The sequence below is a fragment of the Amblyomma maculatum genome, chromosome 4 (genome assembly GCF_055883805.1).
Source record: "Amblyomma maculatum isolate TAMU_Amacu chromosome 4, ASM5588380v1, whole genome shotgun sequence".
Lineage (NCBI taxonomy): Eukaryota > Metazoa > Arthropoda > Arachnida > Ixodida > Ixodidae > Amblyomma > Amblyomma maculatum.
Genome location: NC_139347.1, coordinates 75,352,153 through 75,377,483, shown reverse-complemented (window position 1 = coordinate 75,377,483; position 25,331 = coordinate 75,352,153). Strand labels below are relative to the sequence as shown.

Here is a 25,331-nt window from a genome sequence, read left to right as displayed (position 1 = left end):
TTACAGATGCACATTTTTTTATTGACCTCCAAGAGTGGATCAACATAAGCAAGCGGTAATTCAGGCAGCCTATTTGAGTTCGGTCCTTAGAAAAATAATGCACATCAGTTCAGAAGCTTGCAACAGTAATGGCTGGCGGCTAATGCCTGTATGGCACAAACAGGATCTACTGTATTATGCAAATTATTAAATAAAATTAACAGAAAGGATGCAACCGTGACATTATGTAGCTCACATTTGCTAAGGTAAACAATTTCATGCAATGTGCTGGCAGTTCCACCATGATCTAGTAGTAATGTATACAAGCTCCAAATCTATTCTACTGCCTAAAAGTAGGAAAATTTGACAAGCACATGCAGACATTACTGAAATAAATACAAGCATTACAAAGCCAACAGCGAAATCAGTGCCACTGCTATTTAAATCATTTTGAAAGTATTAAATGAACAGGGAGTTGCAGACTAAAATGCATAAATGGAAAAAGACCAGCTGGAATAATGTAATTCAATGCACTTTAGATCACGATTGTGTGTTGGTTCAAATAGTAGAAATTGAGAGCCTATTGGATGTACATAAGTTATAAAAGCTCAAAGACAGCATACTCATGCATGGCATCTGCTCATTTTCAATATTGAATTGGACATAGGACAAAAACTGCCTTAAGGGGCCTTGAAACACTTTTTAGCCAAAACTGCAGGCTTTCTTCAGTGCAAAGTGCTACCCCCCGTCGAACTGCACACAGCAAGAACTTTTCACAGGCGATTTCAAAGCGCAGAGGTTGATAACTGCCCCTCCGAAGTTCTGAAAGTTTCCATCACCTTTTCTAAGTCCTACAGAACCCTCAAAAACTACTTCTGTGGTTCTTTACACAGTGACCGCACTAGATATTGTCACATTTCATATATTTCACGCATGCGTGTGAGCCAATTACTACCGGTTTACGCGTGCAATCCACTATGTCTGCTTCACCTGCGTTTTCCTTCTTTGCCGCTGTGCTTCAAATGGCACCCACCATTTGCAATGCTGCATGAATCCAGCTAATAGCTCTTTTTTTTGTGTACTATAAGGAGCTAGTAGAGATGGCATAGAAACACAGAAGGAGGGTGGGGGAGGAGGGATTTATTACAAGTTCCTAGCAGGTTTAAGACTCTGAGGTCGTTCACACAGCATTCATACTCTTACTAGATCTTTATTAGCAAAGAAAGCGTTTCAGGACCCCTTAAACATAAACTACTTCTTGAGGTCAGTGCAAAGTGTGGGCATCTGACTACAATGTGCCACTTCCTTAAAACAATGTGGCACCCTGGAATGCAAGGCAAGCAAAAAGAAAAAAAAAAGCACTTCAGTATGACTTGGATCAACCTCATGCTACAGAAGTATGCCAATCTAGCCCACAACAGTGCTTTGCTGACCTGTCACAGTCAAGCCTGAAAAGATCTGCACTGCACTCAAAGTGCTGTGCAAACTTCTGTGAAAGCATAAAAATATGTTACCTACAAACACACAGTACATTACACATGCTTGATAGAGGCACCAGCAGAGAGAGAAAGAGCAAACCAGTACAGTCTTTACTCTTATTTACAAGTGCACACAATGAAACCCCTTTCTATCTTTTGGCAAAGCGTGAAAGCAACGGCACACAATTTCATGTCTGACTAGAACAGTGGCAACACACACACAAAAGAAATTGTGCAATCAGAAGCAGCAAAAGCGTGAACTAAGAAGAGAAGAACACAGGAGGCCCAAGGCAAAGAAGAGCATTTCACGAGGCACATCAATTATGTATATAGTACTCCCCTCACTGTGCTTGAACAAGCCTTTCTGCACAACTATTCGAAGTAGGACAACCCGCTTAGCACATCATTTTCTGGTGTCGTAACAAAGACGCCGGCGGCCATGCTTCCTTCTAATGTGGCTGCAAAAAAAGAAAAAAGAAAAAAAAAAGAAAGAAGACTGCTCAAAATTCGAGAACAAAATTGAGAGTATATGTGCCCCTTTCTGAAGTACCCTAAGCAAAGGCACAAGACCTTCCACACTCCACAGAGGATTCCTTCGCTTCTACAAATGGACTACCAATAGCAAACAATGAACTGCATTTTTATATCCCTATACAGCCGGCCACATCAGGGCAATACCATTGCAATTCGACCACACACTATTTTTCCTTGTCATTGTCATCATCTCGTGTTGAAAAAGTGTTCAGTGAATGGTGCCTTGCCTGATATGTTGGCAAAGTGGAATGGTTACAGAAGAGACAGAAATCAAAGCATAAAATGTACACAAACTCTATAGTGACAAATTAAAATAAGAGCTTTGCACTGATCTGTGAAACATGCATCCTAATGACATAGAAAAAAAAAACACTTGCAAAATACTATATGTATGTAGTGCGATCAAATTTTACTGGGCCATAGCTACGATCACAACCAAACACATTATCTAGTTTTAAAACCAGAAGGCAATCACATACTGCTAGAGAATCTCAAATTTCCTTGAGCATTCTACCATCTGATCACAGTGTCACCTAGCAGCAGTGAATGGCAGCTTCAAAAATTACTGGAGAAGGATTTAAACAAGAAAAGCTAATCCAACAAAATATGTGTACAGCCTGGCTTCTCTCTGTACTCATAAAGCTTTGCAGAGAGGGGATTAACATGGCAAGCTGTTTCCTTTATTGTTATAGAACCATGGCCTCCCTCAGCTTTACAGCCTGTCTCTGTTATTGGAAGTGGACTTGTCTTCATCTGAGCAGCACCATCAGCACTGTTTGGGTATATATATATATATATATATATATATATATATATATATATATATATATATATATATATATATAGGACAAAAACTATATATATATATATATATATATATATATACCCAAACAGTGCTGATGGTGCTGCTCAGATGAAGACAAGTCTACTTTTGTTGAAACACTGGCTAGCGAACTGAGGCTTCCCTTTAACCCTTGTTCGGCTTTCTTTGACTACAACAGAGGGAGCTTTTTACTATTTCACTTGCATTGAGCCAAAAAAAAACCCCTTAGCTTTCTGGTTTTATGCAGCAGTGCTCCTGTACACAGATATGACTTTAGTCCTCTGGACAAATGGTTTCAACGAGCAAAGACAGAGCTGTACTCTGTTCTGTCCAACTCCCTGATTGCAGTAAGCAAGCAAGTGTAGGGTCTGAAAAGCCTCCTTTTCAGGCTGCGCCAACGGATGCCCTGAGCATCACCACAGTGAAAGCCATCACCTCAAAAGCGACATCACAGCTGTGAAAACAGCTCGACTGTGCACCATGCTGCCAGGGTTAAGAAATATAACAGTAGTTACAGCACAGACCACCACCCAGTGCACTCTTATTACCTGGCAGTCACTAGAGTGGACCAGTGAGCTGCGAGCAAACATGACCGACCTAATCTGAGTAAATGAAAGAGATACAAACAATGAGGAAGAGTTCCAGTCCTGCACTCAAAAGACAAATGGCAAACAGTGATAAAAATGCAAGTCACTTGGTTAGCACTACCCAGAGAACCGCCAATGGCCTACTTCTACAAAATGACAGCAGACGTTTACAAAGACATTACATAAGAGACCAGTTGCTGCAGAACCCTACCAGACTTTGATCACCAACCAAGGTAACCTCCCTTGTAATTCCTGCAAGAAGTAACCTCAATAAGCCCATCCCTGAAACTGTGCCGCTCTTCTAAATGGGGTGTAGAGTTCGCATCCAAGTCGACTGTGGCGTGAGAACAGAACAGAGTGAGCTAGGTGGCATCAGAAGGCGGAGCACTCCTCTCGTTGCATTACTGAGGCCAATGTACCCATTAACGTTAACCAGCAAGGCTAATAAAAGCAAATGACTACACAGCTGTGCTGCTAAAGCTCTTTCTTTTTTTTTTTGCAATGAAAGCAACTGTGTAGCAAATTCTGACCTGTGCAGTAGTACGAGTCTCCTGCTACCTTGCTCATTCATGCGTTTTCTTTTAATCTACGGGGCTCTGAGCAAACAAAGTCAATGCATTCAAAGCAAAGTACTAAGCACGCAGCTGCCCAATTGCCTTCCAAAAAAAGAACACATCTGTGGGTCAGCATCAGAGACCAATGAGTCGCCTCTGTAACCCCTCACTTGCCAGCCACACGTGAACTCTAATAGAAACGTCAAAAGACGAGTGACGCTCAAGAGAGAGAGAGCAGTTGAGGTGGACACCGGACAGCATGGAGCAGCGGCGGTAGCTTCACTGCTCCAGCCAGGATGGGGAGTTGGAGTTTGGATTCTTCACCTTGATGTTGAACTGCTTGAGGGTGGCCTCGAGAGAGGCCTGGTTGCCCGAAAAGTAAGATGACACCGCATTGTGGAAAAGCAGCAGCTGCTTGTGCATCACCTTCACCTGCAAAGTGGGGCAGCAAATGAAAGTGTGACGTGTAAGGGCTCCACTCCAATTAAGTCTGCCAAAGATAAAGCCACAGTATGAGATTTGTTAGCTGCATTCTTTTAAAACACTTTCTCTGTTGGGGCCTTTTCCAGCAACCATGTTGCAGTTTGCGAGTAAAGTAAAACCTTGTTGACATTCTAAAGACGTCTTAGAGAGTTACACTATTTCCCGATCAACACGTTCCCGGATCAAATTATTCCCTGGCTACTGAGTTAAAAATATTCAATGGTTTAGTGACTGAACGCATGTGTGCAAACATACGAGCAGGCCAAACCTGGAGGCACGCAGCGTGACGAGCTGGAATGCAGCTGCAAGCTTCCATCTCGATGTTGCACAGGTGCAAAGGGGAGAGGCATAAAAAGAAATAATGGAAATGCTTAACTATAATTATGGAATGACAATGTGTTAGAATTAGGCTTTTCCTTGTCTTTAACTGCTTCTCTAATACCTCTTATCTGTCCCTCATATTTTGTTTGTCATACAGCATAATGTAACAAGTCTTTCTTTCCTCATTAAAAGTTCATTGCTCAACATTGCTGAGAAATTTCACTACATGCTCATTGCTCAGTCACTCTCACCCACAGCCACTTTAATTTTTTGCTGAGTAGATTCCCGGTCAGCATCAATTTCACAGTCATAACTTTTTTTTTTAAAACAGGGGCTACCTTCAAGGCTCTCCTTCCTCTGCCCAACAGGTCAGCATCAATTTCACAGTCATTATTTTTTTAAAACATGGGCTACCTTCCAAGCCTCTTCTTCCTCTGCCCTACAAGTTAAACGAAGAACTTCCTTTTATCCACTTCGCCCCATGCTAACTGAAAAAGATGGTTCTTTCACGTACCAACCATGGTGGGCAGCAGGTAGCAAATAAAATGTGACAAACACCATGCCGACACCATTGTTTTTCTCTCCCTGAGGCTTCTAGTACTTCCTATCTTTTCCTCATATTTTCTTACATACTTTGCCATATATTTCTTTGCTCTTTAAAGGTCCGCTGTTCAACTTAGCTGAGCAAACTGCTACCACATGGATGGATTGTTCATGGGGGATACAACATGAAATAGAAAACTGCGACAGTCGGCTGCCCAGGATGGTTTCCCTGCCGTGCAGCAATGCAAGGAGGCGAAGCATCCAAAACCACTGTGAAAGAAATGAGAGTTTCTTCCATGATGAAGGAGAACAATAAGTTCAACTGCGGTCGAGCCCTCTTATAATGGGCAAGAACTGCAGAGAAGTTCCTGTCTGTAAAATGAGAGACTGATCTCTCGCTGTGTTTGAGTTTATCATCCAGTGACTAGGAATTAAACAAAAGACGTCTACAGCTTGTTACACATGACAGATCCTCATTTGCATACACGCATTTTGCTATTTTCTTCATCACTAATCCCTTCCAACACATACTCATTAGAATACAGTTGTAAGCTGCACCACATTATGTGCAAGACCACCCGAAATAGATACACGTAAGCCCATACTTTCACTAGACCCGAAGAATGCACAATGCAATGCACCACTGGCATTCGGCCATGAAACCCCAAATCCAATCTACCGACACTTCGTAGGCATGCAGGGCATGTTGTCTTCAGCAACCGGACCACACGTTACACTTTCTGCTACATTCCAGCTGCATCTGTCGGCAATCTTTTTTACACTTATTTTCTGCAGAACAGTAGTACACTTAGCCCTCAGTAACTTGAAGCTATAAAAACCAAGAAATATTTTAGGATAAATGAAGATCCAAAGATCAAAAAAATTTTTTATTGTGCACTAATTCTGAATTGTAAAAATTCGAGCCTTCTGTCCTGCGTTATTCAGCAGAGCAATTTGAATTACGCGAACTGGGCACAATTATAATGAAAGGAGCCAGTGTAGAGGTAGTTCAACACGTGAGACATGGACTAAGAAAAGGAAGTCTGCTTTGAATGCATAATTGCATTCGTAAGGCGGTTGCACTACCTGATGAGAAGGGGTGGATTGGAGAACCACATCTACCCGTGTGTCCCCTCCTCAGTTTAGCGCACCTGCCACTGCCTAGAGAGATGGACCCGCCTCGCATACCGCTTAAGCTCCCCAAGGTTGTTGAAAATAAATTCGCAGAGCCTCAAAGAAAGAAGCGAAGGGGGCATGTGTAGAGTCTCAAAGTGCCACTACCTGAGAAATGTATCTTAGCTCTCCTCCGTCACCTCTGGTTAGTGGTAGATAGTGATCGATAATGATAGTTAGAGGTAATTATTGATATTGATGATAATGACAGAGATGACTGACCATGATGTCATCACCTGGCGACGCCATGACTGGATGTGACGTCATGACGTCACATCCAGCCATATCTAATAACCGGAACTGACATCATGCTGATGTTCCATCTGGTCACGACTTTACCATGCGATTCATGCATATATGAAGCTGACCCCGCCTGGCATCTGATCGAAGTGACCGTGCGACGCCTTTCGCTTGTCGCTTCCTCGAACGCAGCACTACACAGCATGCAGAAGCAGACACAGTACAGCAGGTATCAGCGATGTTTCAAATTGGTTTACAGGAAAGAAAAGGCGTAGTATCTGTCACAAATCTCCGCGAACAGTTCTCCAAGCCTTAAGAAGGAGGAAAAGGGAGTGAAAAAAGAGAGAATGAGGTGCCGTAGTGGAGGGCTCTGGACCAAAGTGCAATAGACACTTTCGCCTCATCACACTTTAGTGGTCCAAGGTGCTCTCTAGAATTGTTATTTTAGATGATGGCAGACAAGTTTGACGCCTACTCATATTTACCACTCTTCCACCCACGTGCGCCACTTCCAAGTACGCTTAACCGTTGTTTTATGAGCATGCTTCATCGCAGTCCATGAGATGAAGCATTCACAAAATGCAGCGGAGTTGTTTGTGAAGAGGCCCCCCTGCTACTGCATCACATTGTGAACAGGGCTGTGTAGGCCTTCATGATTTTTGCAGGACTTCTTCAATATTCTTAACAGTGTGCATAAAGCAGAGCACATGATGAAAATGCAAAAAATCGTTGCCGTTGCTCAGTTTTAATTTCATATGGCAGTAAAACCTCGATATTTTTTAAGCAGATGCAGATAAAAAACATCCGGGAAAAAACACGGTCCGAACTGCCAGATTTTCAAAAATTTAACTGCTGAATGAGGCATAAAGGTATTTAGAATTGAGACTTTCACTGCATAAAAGTGTTGATTAGCGTTTATCGATATCCAGTATGCACAGCTCTTTTTTTAGCCCTTTCTTTAGTCTTTTTTTTTCGCCTCTGCGTCTGTGTGCTGCAGGGACCCAACTGTGGCCGGTGAACGCTGCTAATCAGTTTTTTATGTCATAAGCACTGGCTGATCGCACAACATATTATACGACCACAATTTGTCGAAATTTCGAATGTAGTATAATCGGGAAATCGTGTTATCTGGGAACGTATTAACCAAGAGAAAAATAGCATAGGTAAGTTAATGGAAGATGATTTACTGCATGAAATTTTGAGCGTATGAAACAGGAAATTGTATGAACCGGGAATGTAACCACAAAATATTTAAGTACTGTAATAAAAACGGTCTTCAGAAGCATTTTAGAACCATTCCGTAATTTGACCTTTCAGATGTTCCGAACATTTTTCCTCGCCTCGTGAAGGCCGAATTAAGATTTACTGTAGCAAAAAAAAAAAAAAGTCTATTTGGAGGAGGGCAGAGTGGAAGCACTACAGCCAGACATGGTGCCAAGCTATATCCACCACTAAACACCAATCAGGAGTGCACAAAAGGAGCCTGCAGTTTAGCCAGGAGAGACATTCCCACACTACCTTAGTACTTTTCTCATGAAAGCAATGACAGAAGGATAGAGCACCTTGTTTTCTTCGAGGAACTTCATCTTGATGGTGACATCAGCCTTGAGCTTCTCGTACTTGTCCCGGTGGATGGCGAAATTGCGCTGGGCCTCGTCCATCTTGGAGGAGATGGCCGTGCCCTGGGTGCCCTGGGTCAGCTCCTCCAAGTCAGTGCGGTACGCATCGTACTCAAGGCGGGCGCTCTCATACTGCCGCACGGTGAGCAGCGTGTCGTCGATGGTCTTGTGGCAGAGGGTGGCAAGGGAGGAGACAAAGAAGTTGAGCGCTCCGAGCAGCGTCTCGCCATTCTTGCTCAGAGACCGCTGCGCCTCGGCATTGTACCGGAACTCCTCCTGCAGTGGTGGGCTGCGGTGTGCAAGCTCCTGGAACGCTTCCGCCAGGCAGCCCTGGGTCTGGACCACCTGTTGCACGAGAAACCGCAGCAACGAATCCTTAATAGCTTGTCTGCTTTTCCATGCCACTACTGGCTTTTATACAGTACAGTTTTGAATCAAATAAAATGTTAAAGATATGCACAAGGGCGAGCCTGATATTTAGCAGCTGGACAAATACTATAAATGAAGACCATTATACACACATTGATGCCTAATTTTATACATGCAGTCCAGTGCAAACACTTGACTGTATGTAGCACTACAAATTTTCACACAAGTAAAATAGCATTATGATGAAACCTAAAGCTATACATAACAACTGTAATAGGGCGTTTATTGACGCTCAGATGGAGAGCTGTGAGGACAGGACCTTGCAACGGCGAGCCCAGCATACTTCTTCTTTGTCTTCGTTGCACAACGCACTGGTGTATGTCGATGGCTGAAGTGCTGACTATCACAGTACATTTTCCCCCCGGGTAAAAAAAAAAGGAGCCATCCTGGCGACTTATGGCGCGGAAAGCACAGCGGGGTCATAGAATGGCTTCAATCGGTTCACGTGAACTGTTTCACGACCACGGCGACGCAAGTCCGCAGAGGGCGTGACGGGCTCAACTACGTAGTTGACTGCAGATGTTTGCTGGAGGACCCTATATGGCCCGTGGTAGCGAGCAAGAAACTTCTTTGAAAGGCCAGGGGTTGTGGAGGGCACCCAGAGCCACACCAGTGTGTTCGGGAGATATGACGAATCTTCGCCGGTATCACGGAGGTATTTTTGTTGCCACTGATTTTCTGTTGTGAGAGAGCGGGCGAGCTGACGGCATTCTTCTGCGTACGTGACGGCATCGGATAGCGGGGAAGATTCGAAAACGTCAGGGCGGTAGGGAAAAAGTGTGTCCATAGTACAGGGTGGCTCGCGCCCGTAAAGGAGAAAGAATGGAGAGAATCCAGTAGTGGCCTGTGTCGCGGTGTTATATGCGTAAGTAACAAACGGTAGAACTTGGTCCCAATTGGAATGGTCGGTGTTCACGTACATAGCCAGCATGTCACCGAGAGTGCGGTTAAAACGTTCTGTCAGTCCATTCGTCTGAGGGTGGTACGAGGTAGCGGTGCGGTGTATGATGCGGCATTCTTTCAGGAGAGCCTCAAGAGTGTCTGATAAGAAAACGCGTCCGCGGTCACTGAGCAGTTCGCGAGGGGCACCATGGCGAAGAACCAGGTTTTTCAGAATAAAGGCAGCCACGTCGCGTGCGGAAGCAGAGGGCAATGATGATGTCTCAGTGTAGCGGGTTAGATGATCCACTGCCACGATAATCCAGCGGTTGCCAGCTGAAGTTGTAGGAAGGGGACCGTATAGATCTATGCCGACACGATCAAACGGACGGGCAGGACAGGGCAACGGCTGCAACGAAGCAGGGGACTTGAGAGGAGTTTTTCGGCGTTGGCAAGACTGGCAAGAGCGGACAAAATGGCGGACAAAGCGGTACATTCCACGCCAGAAGAAGCGTAGACGCAAGCGCGTGTAGGTTTTCAACACTCCGCCGTGGGCGCACTGGGGATCAGTATGGAAAGCAGCACAAATTTCGGAGCGGAGATGACGGGGGATGACTAAAAGCCACTTCCTTCCGTCTTGAAGATAATTGCGGCGATAGAGCAGCCCGTCACGAATTGAAAAATGGTGAGCTTGGCAGGCAAGCGCCCGAGACAAACGACCTGGAGAGTGACTTGAAAGAAAGTCCAGAAGTATAGATATCCAAGGGTCGCGCCGCTGTTCCGTGGCCATGTCGATAGTGGCAAGCGAAGACAAATCGTAGGCGCAGATCTCATCAGACAACGAAGAGGGAGGCAGCGGTGAGCGCGAAAGAGCGTCCGCGTCAGTATGCTTGAGGCCTGAGCGATATATGACACGAATGTCATACTCTTGGAGGCGAAGAGCCCAGCGAGCAAGGCGGCCGGACGGGTCCTTGAGGGACGCCAGCCAGCACAGAGCGTGATGATCAGTGACCACATAAAATGGTCGGCCATAGACATACGGACGGAATTTGCCGATGGCCCAAATAATGGCCAAGCATTCTCTTTCCGTAACAGAATAATTGGACTCTGCCTTGGTCAAGGTGCGGCTTGCGTACGCCACCACATAGTCTCGGATACCAGGTTTGCGTTGGGTGAGAACGGCGCCTATCCCAATACCGCTAGCGTCAGTGTGAATCTCAGTTGGCGCATTCGGGTCGAAGTGGCGGAGGATGGGAGGCGAAACTAAAAGACGGCGTAAAGTGTTGAAGGCGTCATCACAAGCAGGTGTCCATGCGCAGAGGTCGGAGCTGCCGGAGAGGAGCTGGATGAGAGGAGCAATAATAGAGGCGAAATTTAAGATGAAGCGGCGAAAGTAGGAGCACAGGCCGATGAAACTTCGTAGCTGCTTCAGTGATTTTGGGCGTGGGAATTCGGCAACTGCACGAAGTTTGGTGGGATCGGGAAGAATGCCATCCTTAGAAACGACATGACCTAAAATTGTTAGTCGGCGAGCAGCAAAGCGGCACTTCTTCAGATTCAGTTGGAGGCCGGCGGTAGCGAGACAAGTGAGAACGTCCTTCAGTCGGAGCAGGTGGGATTGAAAATCGGTAGAAAAGACTACGATATCATCGAGATAGCAAAGACAGGTTCGCCACTTGAATCCACAAAGCACAGTGTCCATGAGGCGTTCAAATGTGGCCGGGGCATTGCAAAGCCCAAAGGGCATGACGTTGAATTCATATAATCCATCTGGTGTGATGAAGGCAGTTTTAGAGCGGTCAGCGTCAGCCATTGGCACCTGCCAGTAGCCAGATCGTAAATCCAACGAGGAGAAAAACTCGGCGCCCTGCAAGCAGTCTAGTGCGTCATCGATGCGTGGCAGAGGATAGACGTCCTTGCGCGTGATCTTGTTGAGCCGGCGGTAGTCGACACAAAACCGGAAGGAGCCATCTTTCTTAGGTACCAACACAACTGGAGACGCCCAGGGACTGTGGGATGGCCGAATGACACCACGACGGAGCATGTCGTCCACATGATCAGCAATTACTTGGCGCTCCGGAGCCGACACGCGATAGGGGCGCTGGCGCAAAGGTGCAGTTTTACCGGTGTCGATGGTGTGCTCTACGACAGACGTGCGGCCCAAGTCAGTTTGAGGAAAGTCGAATGAAGAAGCGAAGTTCTGCAAGAGGGCGACAAGTTGATCACGTTGCGCAAGTGGAAGATCAGCATCAATAGCATGTTGGAAAACGTCGGAGGGCGTCGAAGCGGTCGCAACATCGCAAGAGCACAGACTAACGTCGAAGGAGGGGGTTGAGTCAGCAAGAGTGGTGATATGACTGGGATCAAGCTCTTCAAGACGTCCAATGCATTCGCCACGGAGCAGGACTGCTGGGCAAGAAAATGGGTTCGAGGCGTAAAGTGCACTCTTGCCGTCTTGAATTTCGAGAACTGCGAACGAAAAAAGGAGGCAGGGATGATGGGAGGTGGCTTCGGAAGGTGTAAAAATCGCAGTCAAAGAAGTTACCCACTCACAAGACAGTGGTACGAGGGCAGCAGAGAACGGAGGAATGTCGGTGTCATGGGCGACGAGAAGTTTTGCAGTGCGGGGAGGGGTATCACAGAAGGGGGCATCACAGAGGGGGGCGAAGGCAATTTGCGCACGAGCACAGTCAATAACGGCTTGATGAGTCGATAGAAAATCGTATCCGAGGATGATATCATGCGAGCAGTTCGGCAGAACAATAAACTCGATGGGGTACAAGACGTCTTGAATGAGCACACGGGCTGTACAAGATGCGGAGGGGTGAATGTGCTGTGATGAGGCGGTGCGGAGCGAAAAGTCGGAAATCGGAGTGGTCACTTTGCGAATTCGACGGCAGAGCGCTTCACTGATGACGGAGACGGCTGCACCGGTATCGACGAGAGCGAGAACTGTGGCGCCTTCTACAGAAACTTTGATAACATTAGCGGGACGACATGGAGGACTTGAGGAATTCGAAACAAGCGCAGTTCTTGCCCCCGGAACTGCGACTGTTAGTTTCCCTCAACGGTGCTGGTAGAACGTCGCAGCATTGGAGAAAGCGATCGGCGCCGAGGAGAATGTGATCGACGAGTGGTATAGGTTTGGCGATCTTGTGGGACAAATTGAGAACCGGGCGGAATCATTTGCGAGCGTGAGTCGGTATCGTACGGGTAAAGTCGAATGTCAGGCTGTGAAGGTTGGAGGCGCTGGCGACAAAGGCGCGCAACATGGCCCGGCCGACCGCAGGCATAGCAAATCGGAAGGTTGTCCGTAGTACGCCAAGGTTTCATAGGATGTGGGCGGAACCTTGAGGGTGGGGCTTGAAACGAAGGCTCAGCATGCGGCGGTGAACGGTAGGCAGGGACCTGCACATAGGAGGCAGACGTGGGCGAAGGTGGTGGCCTAGCCGTTACTTGGGCATACGTGAGAGGTGCCGTCACAGGCGGCACCACGGGGTTGGACGGCAAGACATCAGCGACGTGTTCTTGCACGACACGGCGTATAGCAGGGGCCAAAGATGGAGCCAGTTCAGGAACGAGGCGGCCCGAGTCTTGAAAATGGGGAAGGAGTGAGATCTGACGTGCGACCTCTTCACGAATAAAATCTTTGATCTTTTGATTCAGCGGGCTCCCTTCAGAAGTTGGCGAACCACCCAGGGCTAATGCGGATACGCCTTCGTCGCACACACTGGAGCGGCGCCTAGAAGCGCGCCGCTTGCGGAGCTCGTCGTAGCTCTGGCAAAGCTTCACGAGTTCACTAACGCTGGTGGGATCTTTCGCTACCAGCATCTGGAAGGCGTCCTCAGAAATGCCCTCGAGGATATAGCGGATTTTGTTTGCTTCCGGCATGGCAGGGTCGACTCGTTTGCAGAGATCAACGACGTCTTCTATGTAGCTGGTAAAGGTCTCATCAGCGCGCTGAACACGATCGTGTAAACGTTGTTCGGCACGAAGCTTACGCACTGCCGGGCGGCCGAACACTTCCGCGAAATTCTTTTTAAATGTCGACCAAGATGACAGGTCAGCCTCATGGTTGCGAAACCAGAGGTTCGCCACGTCCATCAGATAGAATATGACGTTACTGAGCTTGTATGAGTCATCCCACTTGTTGTAGCTGCTTACTCCTTCATACGATGACAACCAGTCGTCGACATCTTGATCGGCCGTGCCGCTGAACAGGCAAGGGTCACGCTGGCGCACGACGCCAGCACACATGATCGTGGGTGGAACGGCCGGCAGCGTCGAAGTGGACTCGTCTTGCATGGCGGTCGTAGAGGGTAGTGTACGGCTTCGCAGTTCCAGTTTGGGTGGGATCGTTTCCGGCACCTCCGCCAATTGTAATAGGGCGTTTATTGACGCTCAGATGGAGAGCTGTGAGGACAGGACATGATAGAAAAACAGCGCAAAAGACGTGCACGGAGGAGAAGAACGGACAGGACGAGCGCTGAACTCAGAACTGAATGTGCTGTTTTTCTATCATGTCACCATACCAACTCGCCCAGATGTCTCTTCTTTTAGAGGACAGGACCTTGCAACGGCGAGCCCAGCATACTTCTTCTTTGTCTTCGTTGCACAACGCACTGGTGCATGTCGATGGCTGAAGTGCTGACTATCACAGTACACAACATACATTCGCATACAATACACATCACCATTAGAAGAACAACATTGCAGGTGACAGTATGACGGCAGTTATTTCAGAACCATGCATTGTTGTCAAACTCTTTGGAACAGAAATGGGCCTATACATAGTCTGAAAATTTAGTTAACAGTGGAAAAATGTTATAAGGAGTCCAACTCCAGTGAACTTTGTTGACTCATTAATAACTACCAATCTGCAGCACAATGTGAGTACTCCTCACTTGCCCATGGCTGCTTCCGTCATCTTTGTTGCTCAGAGAGGAGGCCATACGGGGCTAGGTTCATCATAGTTCATTTGCCGGTTGAACGTTGGTGCTGCCGATGGCGTAGCAGCATGAATATGTGACTACCCAATCCTCTCCACATAACCACTCTCGCCCCCTTCTTTTAAAATCATGAGTGGAAGTCGAGCAGAACATGCAGCTCCTTCTGCACGACAGACAGTAGCCAAGATGTGGTACATTCGTAAACAAAGCAAGTGTTCGTAACAGCAAATTCCAGCCATATACCAGGCAGAAGATCTCCAAGTAAATACTGCCAAAAAAATGGAGCAATTTGGCAGTATCGCAAGTGTAAGCGGGATACCTCTAGCCTAACTTTCCCCGTGGCCGCATCAGACCTTCGGTAGCGGCCTGGCAAAAATGTGCTGTCGGATGAACACTACACTTTCAAAGTCGAACAGCAGCAAGAGCACCATTGCAGTAAATGTTTTCTGCCCAGTTATCTGTGTCAAGTAGTAGATCAGCCATTATAGTTTTTTGTTAATGTTCCCCTGAGTTAAAAATAACTATTAATTTGGCCCGCCGCAAATTGTCAGGCAAGTTTCCAGTGGGCGGGCAATTTCCTCTCTGCCATTTTTTCAATCAATATACAAATTTAGGAAAGATGAATTTTAAAACCTTTCACTGAGGACAGGGCCAGATGAAGTAAGACATAACACATAAGAGTATCCACAGAAACCAAGACGCTAATGCATGCAAGGGAAGAATAAAGTGTGTATATCTGACAATGCAAGGTTTTTAATTACAAAAGCTGAAAAAGGAATAAAGTGAGCCTTGCAACTCCTCATGGCTATTTCAAATGAATGCCTTGAGAGCTTTCACTGTTCATCTGCAACCAGCTTTGAAAGTGGGAAGTAGGAACATACCTGATGGAAGTGCGAGGCGAGGGCGCGTGCCAAGCGCAGAACGTGTAAATACTTGGCCTGCGTGTCCCGTAACTGTTCAATCTGGGCTTCCAGCTCGGTGTCCACCGTCCTTGTGCCCTGTAAGCAAGTGTTGCATACAGTGAACGCCCGGCCAATGAAAAGCAGTGAGACCGACTTAAACGACTATATCCCAGTTAGCATTCCCATATAATGCCCAAGACAAAAGTACAGAATGTACTGTTTAGCATATTATATTAGAAAACACGGCACAGTGACAAGACAAGGTTACAAAAAGGGTGCAAATGCCGTTTTACCATGGTTAATAAGCACACTACTTTTTGTTACGGCCAATATTAAGTACACTACAGCTAATCAAATAAAAAAGCTTGATAAAGACAAACTTGAAACTGTGATTTGCAACAAGAAGCTGCTAATGAAACTAGAGGCAATCTGACAATAATATAAAACAAAATAAAAGATGTTTGGATACAAAATGCATGCAAACACTGCAGGAACAGCACCTCTTCATGCAAACCTTCACATCTATTCTCTACAGCCTTCTCTGGTTGTTCCTACAACAGAGGTAGAGGCAGGCTCGAGCATTTTGGAACAGCTCAGGGAGCAGTAATAAGCCATTTCGGAGAAGCTTTGGAGCAACGAAACAAGGCTTTTGGAGCATTTGAATTATGTTTTGGAGCATGTTTCTAAGGTCAAATGCCTTTGATAATTGCAGTTTTCTTTTTCTGAAATATAAAATCTCCAATGTTTTTTTTTCTTTAAGTTCAATGCCTTTTCAACTTCGCACTCATCTCTGACAAGACAAACGGCCAAAGCATCTAAAGATATATATAACGCAGGCTGACCTTAGCAATAACTTGGAACAGGCTAGCAGCAAACGGAACGCTTGCTGGTGCACTTCATAACTGAACAACACATAGTCTGACCTAAAGTGTTTACCTATTTTGACTTGATAGATCGAAATGTCGAGTCTACCACTTCGATGCGCTCTAGCAGTGATACTAATTTGGAGTTCAGATTAAGGGTACAACATTTCTGCTCTTTATATTGTGCATATCTGACTTATTTTATTTAGTGTACACCTCAAAGCCCACAGATGTGGGGTATTACATGACCCTCTTTCATCCTGTGCCTGGGCTAGTAAATTCCTGAGCACTGGTTGTCGTGTCTGCCACTAAGGCGCCTTCGGACCACAATAACGCGCCTTGAAGGATGCGCCAGTGCCGCTCCCACATTTTCTGCTTACTGTGGGATCGCAGACGACTGCAGCACGACTTCGATCGTCTTGTCTGTTTGTACATATGGTAGAGGTCTTAGGGATGGAAGCAGGCTCCAGCATTTTGGAGCTGCTTTGGGATATAGATAGATGGCATTGAAGGGTAGCCTTTCTATCCTTCAGCTTTTTTTACTTCACTACCTCCTGCCAATGGCTCGTCATTCTTTGCTTGAGAAATTCTGGGGTTCATTTTTAATATCTTGGCGATAGGACCCGTATGCCTTTCCAACACTCCTGAGAAGCTTCCTAGTGATTGAAAGGCTTGGCATACCCATTCACAACACTTCAAGCATGATTTTGTCTGCCGTAGGCCTGACATGCTTGTCACTAGCAGAAAGGCTCAATGGTGAAGTACCTGCTTGTTTTCACAGCAGAATCGTGTAGCTTTTGCAGTCAGACAAGTTTCCTTCCTAATGGCTCACAGTAGTTTGCACTACCTGCTTCGCTCGCTGCTCTCGCTTCTCTCCACCAGTGATTCAAAAGGCTGGGAGGAGGTGCTGCGTCCCGTGCGCAGTGCTTTTTTTCTTTCTATTAATTATCTTCAAACTCCTGTGGCTCATACTAAATTTGCATGCGGACAAATATTTATTATGCCTCATGCTTCCTTCCTTTACAAAAATTTAATTTGTATTAAGCCCAATGGAAGATGAGTGATATTTTTGGCCCCGGTGCTGTGACATTGTTCCCGTGTTGTGTTACATTTAACGGCAGAACATCAATGCAGCCAGTTTGGAGCAGGATGGAGCAGGGAAAGCAGTTTGGAGCAGAATGGAACAATTGGAGCAGCACTTCCACCCCTACTACTGCAGGTCGAGACCTTCCACAGCATTCAAAGTAGTAGTAAAAATTTGGAAAGGATGCTAGATATACTAAATGTAACCATTTCAGATCCTGAAAAGGTATTATTTTCATAGTATGTGTGGGCTTTGATGGCAAAATGCAATATACGCGGAATTTCAAACCAGCTATTATTCATGACAAATTTCTGTTTGCAACAAATGATACAGAGCTGTATAACCAATACACATAGAGCAATATACAATGCTGAATAATGCCCTGTGATTGCTTAAAGCTTACACTGAAGATTATGGGACTCACTAGTTAAAACCGGCTAATTAAATTTACACTATGAGAGTATTCCGTGCTAAACAGTGCCAAAACTACTTTAATCTAACTCAATGGCAACCGATGCACCGCACTGTTATATGATCGACTCAGCAGTTGACAGGGACAGTGTCAGCATGACATCAAAGCTTGTCCATGGAGGTAACTAAACTGAAATATGGGCACAGACAATTGTATTGGAGTACTGTAATGATTGAGCAAAACCCAAAAGTAATAGCACAACACAGAGGTACTGCTTAAAGATGTCATCTCACAGCCAGCACCCCGCATCAAAGAACCCAACACTGTGCAGTGCCTCAGTGGCAAGCAGTATGAGCTGCACATAACAACCGGACGCACGACAACTAAGGACATGCAATGACCGCACCTTCCCAAGCTTCTCTGAGAGCATCTGCCTAGTGCACTTGTATGTCGAGACACTCCACTGACGGAGGTATTCGATCTTGGACTGGCCAGCCTTGGTCACTCGAGGGTCGCTGCCATTTTGCACGGGACTGGGAGTCGTGAGTGGAACACTTGTGGTTGCTGAAATGAATGAAAAACAAGCATTGAAAAAGGAAACTCAAAAGCCAGGACATTGTTATTTGCCAAGCTCAACCTGTTGCTTTAAGAGAATGTGTTACAAGCCCAAATAAGCTTTTTCGCTTTCAGGTAACAGCAATGAAGGTACCAGCATTAAAATATAAAGTCAGTGCAAACATATACTGAATCTAGACAACAGATGCTAGCATGGTTATGTTGATCAATGTAAACCTAATTGCCCAAGTCATGACCTGCCCCAACACCCAGAACATAAACTGATATTTAGCCAACACAGCTTGACTACAATATCTGGTTGCTGTATTCGTGCATCGCTATACTGATGCTATTGAACTACTTAAACCACAGTCCAAATATTTGATGACAAAAGGGCTGTGCCATAGAAGTAAACATCTTTTCCTGCAAAAACATGAACCAATGTTCATGTTCAACCCGCGTAATGAATTTTATGAGGCACGAGATGGCTAATGAAGAAATGAGATGTCAATGCTTTGACATGCACAGAGGACACTAAACTTATGCAATCCAAGCAGGCAATAATTTATTTATAATTTCTTGAGTTCCATTAAACAGCAGTGGTGAGTAACCTCACGCAACTATTCAATTTATTTTTTATAGGATTTCACACTTAATGTTGCTGACAGAGCCAATCAAACACAGCAGCTTAAAAAGCCATTTTCAGTGAGCCACAGGTAAAACTGCTTTCACTACAATTCATGAAAGCTAAATGCAGAACAAAAACAAGCCTCAAACGAAGCATGAACACATCCCTGAAAAAAACTATAAACCTAATATGAATGCATTTCTTTCTTTCGGTTTTATTGCAAGATACCACGCTGGAGGTTTCTTACCACAAATTAGTTTGAAATGTTCCCATCCGACAGTAAATTCGAATTTCAGGTTCACCTCAACAACCTGCTTTGCCACAAAATTGTTCCTCTGCCCTCAAGAACGCAAGTGAAATGTGAACAATGAGTAACAGCAAACAGCAGCATGTACCATGTTTCACTGCGGGGAGTCCACACCCAAGCAGGAATCCACAAGCCTCATTTTTCACTTGGAAGAGACAAGAAAACGTTCTCCACTCAATTTCACAAACAGCAAGAACCTCCACCATGCTACGTCCAGCACTATTCCCATTGCCAAGCTTGGCAACAAGTGCTGCAGTACACACAGCACAAGCATCTGTGCAAGCAGCCATGCCTTGCTTAGACTTCTACGTTGGACGATTGAGTCTGCATGCATACGGATACCAAGAGAACTGCCTTACCTAAATTAAATTTAGCAAGAAAAATGCACCACCTTCACTACACATATAACAAGGCTACCAAAGAAAAACACCCAGAAATGCAAGCAGGAATAGCAGTGATAGCATTACGGCTTACAATAAATGTGTCATGTTCTGTTTGCTTTTTTTTATATTTAATGCACACATACAAAATGAAATAGATCAAGTACCTGTGGTAGCCACATTACTACCTGATTAATGTCCCACAAAAATGCACTGCAAGACACTGAGTGCAATAGTGCTTTATGTCCTACTGCTATTCCTTTGTCCGTTATAAGTTAATTCCATGCCAAACGTGTATTACACTAAAGCAATAACCAATACTCCCAAGTGTCTCTTTTTTTCATCTCCAGTGTCTCAAAAGAGAGCACTAGGGCATCTCCGTACTACAAAACCCACAAGTATGTAATATTCAAGAAAGGTTCAGTGTCTTACCGTTATCTTATCAGCACCCAAATCTGATCTCAAAAGTATGGTATTTTTTCATATGACTTAGCAAAATGAAGGATTAAGTAAGGATGATTCAGTGAGTACCTCACGTTCAAGTGTCCAAATGTGTTTATTACTTTTAACATTGTTGAAGCAATGTGCACTAAATTTATTGAACTTTCTTTTCGTGTACCCTATTTGGTAGCCTGTTTAGGTGCACATATGTATAGAGATGAATGTCACTGCCCATCTGAATTGTTTCCTGCATCTTCTGTCGATTACACGTCTACCTCGAAGGATTGTAAGTAGAGTGAAAAGGAGAGAGGGAAGCTGAAGGACAAGCCATGCCTACCAGGTGGCTGCGCAGCCCATGGTGAAGCAAATGAGTTTGGTGGTGCGCTAGTCCGCTGCTGCTGCTGGCTAGGCCGGTGACCTTCAGGGTGTGGCATTGCGCCCCCACTGTGAACCACGTCTCGGCTTTCGTTGAGTGGTGGCACTTCGTCCAGGGCCTTGCGCAGGTCCTCTTCAAACTCACGTCCAGAGTCCGCACTGTGGCTGGGTGACGACACTTCAGTCATCACTGCGAGAAAGCAACACAAGCAACCTGACCAACAAATCTTACAACTGAAAACCTAAAATCCGGCCTGTATGTAATGCTTTATGTAATCTATGTAATGTCGTGCCGAATGCAACTTGTCATATCGCAAAAATGACATGAATATCAACATGTAAAGTGCCGCTCTGCATTTGTGACAGTCTAAAACAGTCATATTCTGAACAGCAAGCTTTCATATTACCATGTTTGATGCAAATATATTCTCCGCCACTGTCTCAAGCTTCACGCTCATTAAGTGTGACAATGGTTTAATGAGTGACTTAGAATAAATAGGCTTTTGTTAACTCTTTTTAACTACTGCTATGTAGTGCCGCTTACACTCAGACAGCCTAACCTCAGAAATTTTGCTACAAGTGTCTGTCGTTACGTGAGCGACACCTTGCAGGTGCCAACTTCGCGATGCCGGGAGCTGCTGCAACGTAGTGAAGCGGCTTAACCTTATTTTTTTATTATTATTTTATTGCAACTCATTAAAGCGGCTTAATCATTTCCATTTTACTAGATCTTGAGGCCCGTCGAATAACTTACCGATCGCGACTACTGCAGCTACTTTACATCAATTCCAGTAGTTGAACCGGTTCCTGCAACATCATTTGGCACAGCTGTTCGATTTCAACTCACAGCAAGAACTAATCCCGTAAAAGAGAATTCGAGTAAACCTAGCAATGTTAGAAAGACAATATTAACTGCTTGATGCTTATTACCGATTGCACAATGTCCGTTACGCAAAGCTGAAGCCATGAGCACCGCAGATGCAAAACTAATGCAGGGAATGACGTGTGCTTCGTCACAACCTTTCATAGAATAAAGCGATCTCTTCTTCATTTTAAAGAACCTGAATCAACAGCAATATAAAGGCTGCGTGCCTCTGTTGCAAAACATAGGTCCGCGGCATATAAAGATCAAACGCAACGACCATGAACCAAACGAAAGCGTTACAACCGGCTGTCCATGCACTCCAACGAGGCGTTCAAGGCTGCCATTCATCGGCTAATAGTAACTATGATCAATAGAAAGTCTCCACAAAGCATAGGCACTATGCCCGCCGACTGAAAGTCCAAGCAACGGCCTGGGGTAATAAGCTGCTTGGAAAATTGGAACATAATAAAAACACTGCTTTACAAAGGTTGATAGCTCAAGCATCGCGAAATCTTCCACGGAACGGTACCGGACCCTCCCTTGACAGCAAGCAGAAGCGTCGTAGACCAAGACAATAATGTCAAGATTGAAATCACACTGTTCTTACCTACACAGCCAGCTCAATGCACTCCGTGACGCTATCCTCGTGAAATCAGCACGCTCATTAAGTCTAATAAAATCCAGGTGAACCAAATGTACACTCCATTATCCAGAAAATAAAAAAAAAGAAAGGCCGCTTGCCTGATAGAAAGCGGTAACAAATACGTCACTTCCGGCAAAGACTAGTTTTTGAAAGCGCCGTTTAGTGACGCTGTAGCAGGGTTAAAAATAAAATATTTCAGATTATATTTGTATTAGCCGCTGGTACTGCAGGTTAATCGAATTTTTTTAAAATAAGCTCCTCACATTGATTTGGGAGAGCACAATACAAAAATATTTGACCACAAGGCACCTAACAATGCATGCGTATTGCATGCTCTTAACAATGCAAACATGTTCTAATAAATTATTTCAATATAAATACGTCAATTTTGTTATCATTTTTATTTCAATTTTAACACATGGCTAACTACCCGGTATTTGCCTCCAACCAGTAAATATATTTTGATTTTCTTCACCTGTTTCGGTTTCGGTTTTGACGTTTGAGAAAGGACCATTACCAATTTGAAAGAAAAATCCTAAAATATAGTCGCTTCTTCTTCTAACACAGATGCATGTTCTTACGGAAGGCTGGCGTTAGTGTTGGAGATAATTAAAACGGCGACGGAGCCGTCATAAGATCTTTTTTTTTTTTCTTAATCTACTCAAGCTGCACTAGTGTAGCAAAACTCCATTACCTTGAATAGTGTTTTCCGACACTAGTGTAGCTAGAGTAAGTTAAATATGGTCCTTATATTGCTGTTTTTATCCCTCACGTGACATAGACTAAGACGTCATAGCCATCTCTCAGCTGTTGACATCGATCGAAAGTGAGAAAAACAGGCGAATAAAAAAAAATGGGCAATTCGATCGACTATGACTTTTCAGCGGTAGAAGGTAAAGGTAAATTGCAAGGTATATATATATATATATATATATATTGTAGGATGGGGGTTTATTAGAGGTACCGGAACATGAGAAGCGTACAGACAGATCAAGCACACACGCTTTCAAGCATATCTTCATCTTTACAATATATATATTTTGTGATTCTCGGAGAAACCGGTTTGACTGTGGCAGTAAAGCGACGAGTCGTCAACTCTTTCCGGTACTACGAGCGCAGTCTGTGATGGCAGCGTCCTTTACGTACCCGGCCTTTGCGAAATTGTGTATAGAACGTCTAATACATCATTACAAACACTAAAACCCGCAAATAAAAATTAGTTGTATATCCCCTTGCTTAAGAAATCGATTTCTTTTCTTTTCGGCATAATCAGAGTATCACGTACCACAGAATGCTTTCTTTTTTTTTTTCATTCTCATTGAACATTATTTATATTTATAATTAATGCTGTAGTAACCACATAGACCCTCCCGCAATTCTTACCTTCGTAACACGATCCGGCGAGGATCCATGATTCTGTCAAAGAAAGTGAAAAGAAACGGATTTCTCTGTGTCAGAAAGAAATGAAGTACAAACGTAAGACGGAATGTTTTAATTGCTCGCGGCGAATCACATTATTGGTCGTTTGTACTTCGCTAATCTTAGTTTACACGCACGTTCATCTCATTTTCGACATTGCTGTATGCTTAAAGGCGAGAGTTCGTTCGATAGATAATAAAAGCTACACATATATCAATGAAAAATAATGTGCAGAGCGACGTGTAAGGTATTATCTAGACTTTGTCTTAACTAAGAAAACTAAGGCTCAACTAGCATAGCAATTAAAGTTTTCACCACCGCTGCTATCGTGACAGATGCAACGAATTGTGGCGTGAACGCCGTGAAATGAATGACAGTCGCCGCATGCTGTATATGTGCCACAGTTTTTTTTTAAGCAAACCAGCTAATCATTTGGTTGGGAGATATAATACAATTCGCAATCTCAGGGGCCGATTGGAATTTGCAAAGGAAATTCGAATATCCAATGGGAATATCCAATTGGAAGATGATTTTCCATTGGAATCTTGAGCACCATTTGAAAAATCCGATTGGAATTTTGCACCCAAATAGAACCATTTGCAGATCCTAATTGGTCCCAATGGTATTCTTTTTTTTTTTTTGTTACTGGGTATAATTAAGCGCCATGTCTGCATGAGTATTTATAAAGAGCTGATTAGAAGAAAATGCGCATTTTTCATGCCTGAACGCCTACGTCGTAATTATCATTTTCGAAAACCCGATAATGGAAAGAAAAGGAAGGTGCCTGGCTACGCCACTGTCTAACGGTGCTTTTACAGAACAATTTCATATATATTGCTTACTCACAATATAATTAAACTCTCGACTTCCTTATTTTTCTTGTGTGTGTGTCTGTGTGTGTGTGTGTGTGTGTGTGTGTGTGCGTGTGCGTGTGCGTGTGCGTGTGCGTGTGCGTGTGCGTGTGCGTGTGTGTGTGTGTGTGTGTGTGTGTGTGTGTGTGTGTGTGTGTGTGTGTGTGTGTGTGTGTGTGTGTGTGTGTGTGTGTGTGTGTGTGTGTGTGTGTGTGTGTGTGTGTGTGTGTGTGTGTGTGTGTGTGTGTGCGTGCGTGCGTGCGTGTGCGTGTGCGCGTGTGTGTGCGTGCGTGTCCGCAGCGGTCTTCACTTCACGATTCTGCCCAGTGTATTTTGAACCGAAACATGCATACCCATGCAGCCATAGATTTTCATGCACGTGCAGCTGCGGAAAAAGTCATGCACCAGGCTTTGCTTCAGGGCTAATGAATAAAGACAGCCTTATTCATTTTCGTTTTCGACGCTTTCGTGAAAAAAAAAAAAAAAAAAAGGACTAGCGAGTCGGATTTTGTACATAAATTTCTGCAATCTATTATTACGCTTTAGCGTAATATGACCTTGTTCTCTGTAATTTATGCAGTACGCAAAATTAAATATCACCTAGCCTGCTACGTGTGCACACGACTGCCCGTGGACGCCATATATGCGAACGTCAGAGGGAAGTCGAAAAGTGAAAGCAAATGGCATTAACGAGAAACAAGAACTGAGCAAAATTAGGGCGTCACATCCACGCGGAGAGCGAATAGGTGGTGCTGGAAAATTCTTTCGCACCCTCTAGGTTGTAGCTCATTGCCTTTGCCGGTTAGGAGCGCCGAGTAGGGCAGCAGCTAGATGACGTCCAGGCGCTAGCAGACGACGTGCCCCTTCGTCTCAGAACTTGCTCTCACGTTGTAGGAATGCAGTTTTCGCCATGCCAGCGGAGAAGAAGGCATTCACACGTGGGCCGAATTACTTGTAAAAACGCCGCATACACGTAGAAACGAACGCCGTCTGCGGCTTGCCTTGCGCTGGATCC

General features: G+C 44.8%; 1 protein-coding gene across 5 annotated transcripts; it reads right to left on the bottom strand.

Annotated features, from left to right (window-relative positions):
• Nucleotides 1–25,331, bottom strand: Arfip (ADP ribosylation factor interacting protein arfaptin). 5 transcript variants are annotated; one of them, XM_084601977.1, is made up of 9 exons: nt 25,088–25,331; nt 23,430–23,462; nt 20,501–20,728; nt 19,431–19,487; nt 18,259–18,416; nt 15,473–15,589; nt 8,278–8,679; nt 4,280–4,387; nt 1–1,915 (listed from the first exon to the last, which is right to left on the bottom strand). In XM_084601977.1, exons 1-9 carry the CDS (start codon nt 25,104–25,106, stop codon nt 1,907–1,909), a joined length of 1,131 nt encoding a protein of 376 aa, XP_084458103.1. In that variant the 5' UTR covers nt 25,107–25,331; the 3' UTR covers nt 1–1,906. The 5 variants fall into 5 exon arrangements, with proteins under 5 accessions (XP_084458103.1, XP_084458101.1, XP_084458106.1 ...); XM_084601975.1 differs by lacking the exon at nt 1–1,915 and having other exon boundaries at nt 3,027–4,387; XM_084601980.1 differs by lacking the exons at nt 1–1,915; nt 19,431–19,487 and having other exon boundaries at nt 3,027–4,387.

Excerpts from the sequence above, each read along its gene's own strand:
- Arfip (XM_084601975.1), bottom strand. Across the intron at positions 20,729-23,429 it reads CGCCGGATCGTGTTACGAAG|TGATGACTGAAGTGTCGTCA; the intron begins GTAAGAATTGCG and ends GCTTTCTCGCAG. Across the intron at positions 8,680-15,472 it reads TCGCCTCGCACTTCCATCAG|GTGGTCCAGACCCAGGGCTG; the intron begins GTATGTTCCTAC and ends CTCGTGCAACAG.